The following is a 10729-nucleotide window of genomic DNA, read 5'->3' as shown; positions in this document are numbered from 1 at the left end:
CTGGACATTTCATTTCCAAATAATGACACAGATGCTTTAAAATATGCAAAAGCTTAACATTCTGCTTTTAAATTCTATGAAAGCTTCTTTTTATTATGAGCATGCTACTGTATCCACAATTACTTGGATTCAGTTTAGTCTGTTGCAACACAGACTGGACCACACCTTAAACAGCTGCACCACAAAACACTAGGGGAATGGCACTTGAATTTATTTGAATCAAAACCATACATGACTAAATCACAGAGCCCACATCTCAAGTTTATATTATAATTATTACACCAGACTGAATGAGTTCATTGATTTTTGTTCTCAGAAAAGGCTGTGAAAACCTTTCAACCTACAACTCCAGTTCAAACGTATTCAAGAAATCTGTACATAAAGCAGAAATCCACAAGAAGCGCTGAAGAATTTCAAGTATCTGTGAACGATATGTGGATTTAATTGAAGCGTTGATAGTCGAACAATTAGTGTTTACATCCGTCAAGGACACGGGCACGTAACTTTCATTTTGTTCATATATCTATAAAGCGAAGACAAAAAGCATTAAAATGCAACAGACTGTTGTTGCCACCCTCATCAACATAAGTGTTCAGTCAACGGACAAATAATTGAGTGATTTTGGCTTCAAGTACCCTTCTTATAAATAATGAGGCATGACAATTCCGAGAACATACGTCATATAGGACAAATCACACCCAACAATATATTAATTTCGAAATTGACTGGACCGAATGAATGACAGCTGAAAAGGTGAAGGGAGTCATTTCTGCACCACTAAACAGAACTGCAAAGATGTTTACATTTTCTGAAGGAGGTGAGTTGTATTTGGATGTTCAAAATATTGTAGTGACTCAATAAAAACTCAAAATCTTCAAAAATAAAGCCTGTTTCCACCACTGAATAAAAAATAAAAAGGCAATTGTGAACTTTTTTTCTGACAATTCTGACTTTTTTTCCCCCTCAGAATTGCAATATAAACTCACAATCTTGAGAAATAAAGTCAGGATTACAAAAATTATAAGAAAACAAGGTCAAGGTCAAAAACACTTTCATTGTCTTATATGCATTTATTTTTACTTTATTTGCTCAACAACTGCCAAACGATTCGCTCAATGATTCATTTTTCCAAACCCCTCCTTTGCGTGACGCTAATCTGCGGTGATTGGTCCGATTGGTCTCATTTTCATTTCATCTTGCCTGTAATGCCTGATAAAGCAGTGTTTGTGAGCGCAGTGCTGCTTTGTGTACAGTGTTACCAGGGAAGCCACTATTTTTACTGCTCCAAAAGCAGCACCTAGTGGCAAAGAATGAATTTGCATTTTCATTCAGACCAATGAGAAAAGACCAACAAGTGGGTAGACAATATGCTAATGATTCATGTTGATGTCACATGAAACAGCTTGGGGTATGTTTTAAAAATGACTCATTTCAGTGATTCAGAGTTGACTCTTTCTTTTGAGAGACAATAACTTTATACACGGTGCACTTTCAGATTTTTAAAACTTGGGAGGATGTTTTCATTCACTTAGAGCTGTGTTACACACTGCATGAAAGGTCATTTTCAAAAATCCATAATAGGGGCACTTTAAGATAATTTCATAATTTCATTCCACAAACTTTGGTGTGCATCACATCTCGTACTGTTTAATACTCGGTTAGCATTTCAGAGAATATTGTCATGTCAAATTTGGATGCTTATACAGATCTTAGTTACGTTTGGTACCGCAGTGACAGAAAATTCCACGCTGCACCTTTAAATAGACTTGACTATGCATATGTCATTTAAAAATGAAATGGGAGTGTAGAAGAACTCATTTTAAATACTCAAATGAACTGCTTCTCTTCTGTTTATTAGGAATTTAAAGAGAACCCTTCACTCAAATTCAGTGAAAAACACATTTTTCTGAGTTAAAAGAGGCATTCTGCCTTTTCACTCCCTCTTATGTGTTGACTTAAGATCATTATAAATTACGAGAATGAAAACTGCCTTATCCACCCTTACAAATCTTCTGGGAAGATTTGGCCTTTAAGTTGGTGACGAAATGGGCCTGACAACAAGCATCCACCAGTATCGATATCAGTGACAGCTTCGCCATTTGGAAAGTTTTAATCAGCTGCTTTCACAGCCAGAATAAATATAATTTTACAAGACAAAAGCCGCTGTGACTTTTGAGAATAGTGAAGGCACTGGATCCGGCCTTCTAGTGCAACAGCAAATCAAGAGTGATAGACGTAACATGATAAACGTAACATGATGACAAGAGGATCATGTTTAAAAAGGATGAATCAGCCCACAGAGAGAAGAATCTGGGAGCGTATCTTATTTCTATTGACACTGATGGTCTCCAGTCAGAGTTCAGAACACATCTGGTTTTCAGTGAAGGAAGCGGATGCTCATCTTCTGTTCGACATCCACTTTTTCCAATACCTGAGGAAAGAAAAGGGGTGTTTGAAAATAAATAAATCACCCAAAAACTTTGGAATCATTTAATCACATTCATATCAGTGTTGCTTTCCTGAGGCAAAAGGGAACAATTTAGCATTCCATCGCTTGCTCACCAATGGATCTTCTGCAGTGAATGGGTGCCGTCAGAATGAGAGTCCAAACAGCTCATAAAAGCCTCACAATAATCCACAAGTAATCTACACCACTCCAGCTCATCAATTAATGTGAAAAAATTATCAAATCCATTTTCAAGACGTTTTTAACTTCTGTTGCTTCCAGTTGGAAATGAATCCTCAATCCATAATATTGCATTCTAATCTCGTCTGGATCGGGAGAGAAATATGTTCAGATCAAACACCAATATTTTGGTGGATTTTGATATGAGAGGACAACAGGCAATTGACTTTTTCACTGGAGGAAGTGTTATTAATAAATTATGGACTTATTTTGGCCAGCAACAACAGTGTTAAGTTTTAAGCACCTTTACAATGGATTTGTTTCTCACAAACACGTGGCTTCACACTCCACAAGATGTTAATTGATGGACTGGCATGGCGTGGATTATTTTGGTGTTTTTATCAGCTGTTTGGACTCATTCTGTTCCCGTGGCTCAGTGGTAGAGCATTGCGTTAGCAGCGCAAAAGGTTGTGGGTTCAATTCCCAGGGAACACACATACTGATAAAACAAATGTATAGCCTGAATGCACTATAAGTCGCATCTGCTAAATGCATAAATGTAAAATATAAATATGTAAATGTAAATTCTGATGGCATCCATTCACTGCAGAGGATTAATGGTTAGGAAGGAATGTAATGCTAAATTTCTCCAGTTCTGCTCCGATGATAAATAAACTCATGTTCATCTTGGATGGCCTGAGGGTGAGTAAATTTCAGTGAATTTTCATTTTTGGTTTGGCTATTCCCTGAAGTAGAACACTCTTACTGCTTTTCTTGGAATTACCTTGGTGAACTCGCTGAATGAGATACTCATGTCTCCATTAGTGTCAGCTTCCTGTATGGTTCTGTCTGCAATGCTTCCCAGTTGCTCATCAGAAATATTCACGCCCACCATCATTCTCAAAACCTGGAAGACAGGCAAGTTTGAGTCTCTTTTTTATTGATATTTTTTACATTATTATCTGGTGCCATCAAGTGGCTCAAGGGCAGACTGGAATTCCCTATGCACACACTTTTCCAAATTACATATTTCCAAAGACTCCCGAGGTTCAAAAAGACCATCTACTGAAACAAACCTGCAAAAAAGGTTCATACTGGATTTTATAATGACATAATTCTGAATACTTATTCAGTGTTGACCCACCCAGTAATACAAGCATACTAGATACACTTATTTATATTTTATCAGTCACACTGCATATCCTTCCTAGAATTACCTATATATATATATATATATATATATATATATATATATATATATATATATATATATATATATATATATATATATATATATATATATATATATATATAAATTTAGGTGGTAAAAATAAAGGGATTTGTTAAAAATACTCAAATATTCCCTAACAGAAATTAATAGAAGGATCCCATGGGCTTGTGGAAAGATTACACATTGCAATGATAATTCAGAAATATTTTGTAGCTACATTAACATTTGTGTTCATTGATTATGCAACAGTATAAACATGTTTAGTACTTTTTGCATTTGTAAAATGTAAAAATATACAAACCTTTCATAGGTTTGTATTATTTAAAAATCTTATATTATATACAAGAATAGAAATTCAGGTTAAAATATAACAGTAGGAAAAAAAAAAAAAAAAAAAATCAAGCATTTCCATGTATGACAGGAAAGTAAAAATAATTTATCCCTGAAATACCATGGGTTAATTCTATTTCCAATGTTTGATAGGAAAGTAAAAAAAACAATGTCTCTGAAGTCCCCTAAACTCGATTTTCTGAAATGTATCTGTAACGGGGTTTCACCATAACAAAACATCATCTTCTAATAATAATAACAGCTTTCATAAGACAACAACAGCAGATTAATCACCTCCACATTGTTTAGATGGTACAGAACATTCTTTTGTCTCCCGAGTCAGAGACGGGACATTAAGCACGATTCTCTTACCTGTAGCAGCTCGTCTCTAGAGATCTTGTCGTCTCTGTCAAGGTCGTATAACCGAAAAGCAACTGCGAAAAACAAAATATTATTAAAAGCTGTAAGTCGCAACACTTTGTGCTAGATGAACACTGCAAGGCCTGGTTACAGAGAACAGGTTTCCTGAGCAGAGATTAAGAGCAGCTAAAGCATGTTTTACAGGATTATTAAAAAGAGCAAGTTTAAGACCAGGATCAGCTCAAGCCCTTTGTTTCCCTTTGGGAAATGACATTTTGCCTGCTTTTAAATGTTTATATGATACTCAAGTAAAATGATATGACAGACTGCTCCATTCTTGAAAGCTTTTAATGCATCTTTTATTTGGCCACTAAGTTTTTAAATGGCATTTAATGAGTTTCATAATCATTCATTGTGTTGAGACTTTTCAAACTTAACAGTTTAAAATGGTATTTAAAAATGTTCATGGAGGTCCCTGTTAAAAATGGTTTTCTATTAGAATATGTTTTAAAATGTAATTTATTCCTGTGGAGCAAACTGAATTTTCAACATCATTACTCCAGTCTTCAGTGTCACATGATCCTTTAGAAATCATTCTAATATGCTACTTCGCTGCTCAAGAAACATTTCTTATTAATATAAATGTTGACAACAGTTGTGCTGCTCAATATTTTTGTGGACACAAACAAAAACCTGACATAAATATGAGAGTTGTTTGAGCTGGACTCACAGAGGAGTTTGTTGGCCCTGCTGTTGAGCGGCTCTCCAGAAGTCGGGTCTTTGTTTTTCTCGTTATCCTCCACAGGACGGAAGTGAGCCAGAGTCCTCATGAAGCCCCTAAAGTTCACCTGATCCTCACTGAAATACATGAGACACACACACACACACAAAGACTTTAAACTTGCCCCAGACAAGCTCCCTGATGCCCAAACATGGAAACTGCTGTCCTACTTAAGACTCGTGCTTCACAATGTTTTTCACTGACATGCCCACAAGGTGGTTTCTTGAGCCCACAGGGTGATAGAGTTTGCAGAAGTTACTGAACGTGATTTCATACAGTAACATTATTACAGCCAAAAATTCACACAAACACTGATATGGAAACTACATTGTCTGAGAAACTGAGACAAAAGTTATGAAACTGATCAAGAATTTGCCCTAAAAAAAAAAAAACAAAAAAAAACAAACACTGCAATAGTTTTGCAGAGGGGAAAGTAAACCTGTTTTAAAACCATAATGCATTGTGACATTATTTTTCATAACTTTGAACCGCATTGAATCCCCCCCCCATTTTCATTATTTTGAAAAAAAAATTCTGTACAAAAAGGTCAGTACATTTTGTTATTGAAAGAAATTAATACTTTTACTCTGCTAGGAAATATTTTGTTATTGAAAGAAATTAATACTTTTACTCTGCTAGGAAATATTAAATTAATCAAAAGTGACTAAGACATTTTTTATGTTACAAAAAAAAAAATAATAATAATTATTTCACATAAATGCTGTTCTTTTGAATGGTCTATTCATCAGAAAGCCAGATTTTTTTTTTTTATCACATTTTCTAAATAAATAAGCAGCACAACAATATTGATATTAATAAGATTTTTTTTTTCCTTAAGCAGTAAATTAGCATATTATAATTATTTCTGAAGTATCTTGAACACACTGAAGACTGGAGTAATGATGCTGAAAATTAAGCTTGTCATCACACAAAGGTTGTAATATTTCACAATATTACAGTCTTTACTGTATTTATAATAAATAAATGTAATCATGGATCGTCTTTCTTAAAACATACAAAAACTCTTACCAACCCTCAAACAGTAGTGTGTAAATATATATTCATAATTAAAACTTATTTTTCATGAAAACAATGTCACAATGCAAAAGAAAAAAAGAAAAAAAAGAAGTTAAAATAAGATTCATTTTATTAATCCAGAATTAAATTTATTAATTATTATCTTCTTTTTTATTTTTTTTTGCTTTTGTCATGAAATACAGACACATATTTCTCCTTTTCTTATTACCCATTTTGTCTTTTCTTTTCCATTCCATTTACTTATATACTAATTGTTTTCTTTCATTTGGGCATTTTTTTGTTCTTTGTACAGGTAGAAAAAAAGCATTAAAGGTGCCATGGAATGCAAAAATCACTTTTATAAGGTGTCTGAACACAGTTGTGTGGCCACAGTGTGTGAAAACAACCAGCCTATAATGGTAAAAATCCACCCACTCATTGTTTTATAATTCCAATAAATCATAAACAGTCTCTCCACACGAGCAGTTCCAGACTATGACGACATAGTCTGTGAAAGTCCCGCCCATTTGTGACGCTCGTTGTCCTATTAGCATATACACAGCCCTGAGTGAGAAACAGCGGTCCACCATTACTGTTTTCTTGCTGTAGCTGCTGGAGAAACAATGTCAGTGCCAAAAAGCCATTAAAAGTGTTGTGTGTTAGGGTGCACCAATGAACATAGGAGTATCCATAGACCGCTGAGGACACGGTGGTTAAGTTTAATTTTCCAAAAAAAATGTCCCGAAAAAAAAAAAAAAACCCTGGAAAAGTCCTATACGTTTGTGCTAACATTTTACGCCGGACTCGACTGCCTCACAAACAAGGGTCAGTTCAGCGCTGGAGTTGTGCAAAGATTGCTTCTGAAAGAGGGATCGATACCAACGCTTCGTGCGCAAACGTCCAGACTCCAGACAAAGCAAGCATCACGCCTCATATTTTGTTTTCCAAAAGAGATTCTTGGCTCTCTGTAAGGTTAATGTTGCAAAAGCTACCATTGTCTCTGGCTGTTTTCACTAATGCTTCCTTCATGTGCTACCAGAATGATCGTGAATAGGAATGTGGTAGTTAAAAACTGCGTTTGGAAGCAATGTGTGAGGTCAATAACACGGTCAACAAAACCCTCCCGCGGACATGAAAAGCAACCTGCGGCAACAGTGTTAAAGTAGCCCAACTGTAAACCTGGACTTGGCAACACTGGAAGGGAGGCGGGAGCACCAGCTCATTTTCATTTAAAGGGGACATACACATAAACAGAGCGTTTTGGCTCATACCCTAAAAGTGGCAATTTCAAGAAGCTATAAAAAAAAAAATATATCTGTGGGGTATTTTGAGATAAAACTTTGCATACACACTCTGGGAACATCGGAGAACAATTTAAAATATTGTATCAATGCATTCTATGGCACCTTTAAATCTAATCTGCGTGTATACAGTGTACTTTACTGGTGCAATAAAAGATCTATCTGATGTTTCAAATGCCATGTCACATGTTCCTCACCCCTCTGGGAAGAAGGCATTAATTATCCGATCGCCAAGAGGATTTATGGCCAACTCGGGAATCCTCTGGAAGTCTTCTCGGCTGAGGAGGAAAAAAAGAGAAGTAGGGAGGGGTTATTATGCATTTCGGATTAGTTTCAGGTTTTGCACACAGATGCACTGACAGAAACAAGCCGGGTGCATATAGTAACATGAGAGACCATCCTTATTTAATAATACAGTGATTATTCTTAGAAAACTGCCCTTCTCGAATGAAAAGCAGTTTTTCCTTTTTCCCTGAAAAGTAAATCTGCTGAAACACCTGACATGGTTTGTTTGTTTTCAGGCTTTTTACTTTGAGCCAGTAAGAGTTTTTCAGCCTGCGCATGTCTCTCTGTGTTCACTGGATCATGTAACGTGTAATAAAGCAGGAAAGCCCATCCCTAATTCTGAGAAAATGGGACTTGTTAAAAGGATACTTTGACGTCTAGCAGCCTTTATATGACTGATATGAGTAATAATGAATACTGTGTAATAATTACTGTGCTTAATTAGAACCATAATCCCAATACAATAATGAAAAAGCAGTTTCATAATGGATTATTTCTGGGAGTAACCTTCTCGTGCATAAGGAAAGTCATGGAGTGACCTCCACATTCAGAAACAACACACACCTCAATCTGATTTCTGAGACTATTTATTGTTCAAACAAGAGCCAGCGTCTCTAATCTCAGCCTGACGGATGTTTGGGGTGACAACAAGTACAGAAGGTCATCAACACTGTTGGAATGTTTTTTATTTTTATTTTTTATATATATTAACCATATCGCTGATGACGTTTGTTGAACTAACCATCTTCTCAGCTAGTTTCAAACCACAGATGATGTTGCAATTAAAAACAAACAATTATAACAAGAACACAACTTGGTACTTCAGCATATCTGATAAACAGAACAAATTTAGTTTCATAAGACATGTCCCAGAAATGCTTTACAAAAGTGTCAGTTTTCAAGTAAAAAGTTGGGATATTAAACACTTCCATACAAAAGTTTGGGGTTTTTGAAAGAAGTCTCTTATGCTCACCAAAGCCACATTTGAGCAAAAATACAGTATTAATGTGAAATATTATTCCAATTTAAAAAAGCTGTTATCTATTTGAATATATTTAAAAATGTTATTTATTTCTGTAATGAAAAGCTGTATTTTTAGCAGTCTTCAGTGTCACATGATCCGTCAGAAATCATTCTAATATGTTGTTTTTCTTCCCAACAAACAAACATTTACCTACCAATCATCCATCAAAAAAGAAGATCATCAACTATTTATATGGAAATAAATTTTTTCAAGGTTTTTTGATGATATATAAAAATAACAGCTTTTTTTTTTTTAAATAAAATGTATAAATGTGTTTATTGTAACTTAAAAAAGAGAGATCAATTTAATAGATCCTTACTGAAAAAAAAAAAAAGAATAATTTCTTACAAAAAAAGTGGGGGAAAACATTTTCGGTAGTTTCACCGATTTTGCAGTGCATACAGTTCTTTTCACAAAATACAAAAAAAAAAAAAAAAAAACCCTTTTTTTTTTTTTTAAATCATTCAAAACACACCATTTAATTAGAAATGCTATAAAATCCATTTCAAATATCAAATGCACAATAAAACATATTGCAACACTTGTGGACAATGTATGCGCTATAAATGCACTATTAATGCAGTATTTATCACCAGGTTTAACCATCACCACTGTGCTACTGCTTTCTCATTTTCTTTATAATAACCTTTCACTGATCATAATCTCAGTGTGTTGCAGGTCACTTAAGAGGACACACAAAGGACATTACGCAAACAACTTTGGCACAAGGAAATACACGCTTCATAACTGATCTTGAGCTCCCTCTTTTACAAGGAATATTTACAATCGTATTTTTAGCAGTGTAATAGAAAAAAGTTTTTCCCTCGCAGTCAAAACTCAAAACACTGATCTAGCCATTCCTTAACAGATTAACTTACAGAGCCTGAGGCTGGTGTGAATGTTAACCAGAGAGCCGGAACATGTTCAGATTGAGACGATCAAAGGGAAGCTCATTATAAAAGTGAGCATGCAGACGTAACCGAGCCGCCTGTGTAATACCTGCTTCCTAGTGGGCCAAAGGTGTTGCAACAACACACTGTTAAAGTTCAATATTACTCAACTCATGTAATTCAGTGCCGTATGTCGTACCTGAGCGCTCCATTTTCTCCTTTATCGAGACTGTGAAAGCGGCTGTAGAGGCGAGTGATCTGACTGTGGGAGACCCTGGAAACACAAACACAACAAGGTCTGGTTAAGGACAGTAAACATTCAAGTCACAGATGTGATCATCAGATGGACAGCACTGATTAAAGCTTCTCTGAAAGACCTTACACCAGAGATTTCTCAAACTAGACAAGAGATAGTCAATGTCTTGTATCATGGAAGAATTATTATCACCTTGAGATCAGTGCAGACAGGATTTATGAAAACCGAAAAGGATTCAGACACTCAGGCTGTCACGCTTAAATGTTGAAACTTGATACTTATAATTTCTAATAACAAAGAAAAAACATTGAGAGATGACAAAATGTCCAGCATCCTGCTTTATGTAAATAAAGATTTTTTTTTTATTAAATAAATCTGTACTTTGCATAGGCTATATATTCTATAAAACTAAATATACAAATGTTACTTTGCATATATCTTTTAATTATATAAATAAATGTGTACTTTAGATTTAAGCAAGCAAGTAAAATGATAAAATACAGAACTAACCCAATTAAATAAGAACTAACTAATTAAAACACAAAATATGCCTAATGAATATATATATATATATATATATATATAATATATATATCTATAGATATATATATATATATATATATATATA

The 10729-nt window shown here is 34.7% G+C and overlaps 1 protein-coding gene across 1 annotated transcript; it reads right to left on the bottom strand.

Moving 5' to 3' along the window:
- Positions 1–1832: 1832 nt before the first annotated feature.
- LOC122143880 (calcineurin B homologous protein 1-like) lies at positions 1833–10143 on the bottom strand (the record flags this gene model as incomplete). The annotated part of the gene is made up of 6 exons (XM_042754483.1): positions 1833–2431; positions 3411–3533; positions 4560–4621; positions 5278–5405; positions 7844–7924; positions 10045–10143. Coding segments are annotated over 6 exons (547 nt in total), but the record flags the coding sequence as incomplete, so codon positions are not given.
- Between the last annotated feature and the right edge of the window lie 586 nt (positions 10144–10729).

The sequence above is a fragment of the Cyprinus carpio genome, unplaced genomic scaffold, assembly GCF_018340385.1.
Source record: "Cyprinus carpio isolate SPL01 unplaced genomic scaffold, ASM1834038v1 S000006528, whole genome shotgun sequence".
NCBI classification, from domain to species: Eukaryota; Metazoa; Chordata; class Actinopteri; order Cypriniformes; family Cyprinidae; genus Cyprinus; species Cyprinus carpio.
This window is presented reverse-complemented; position numbering and strand designations above follow the sequence as displayed.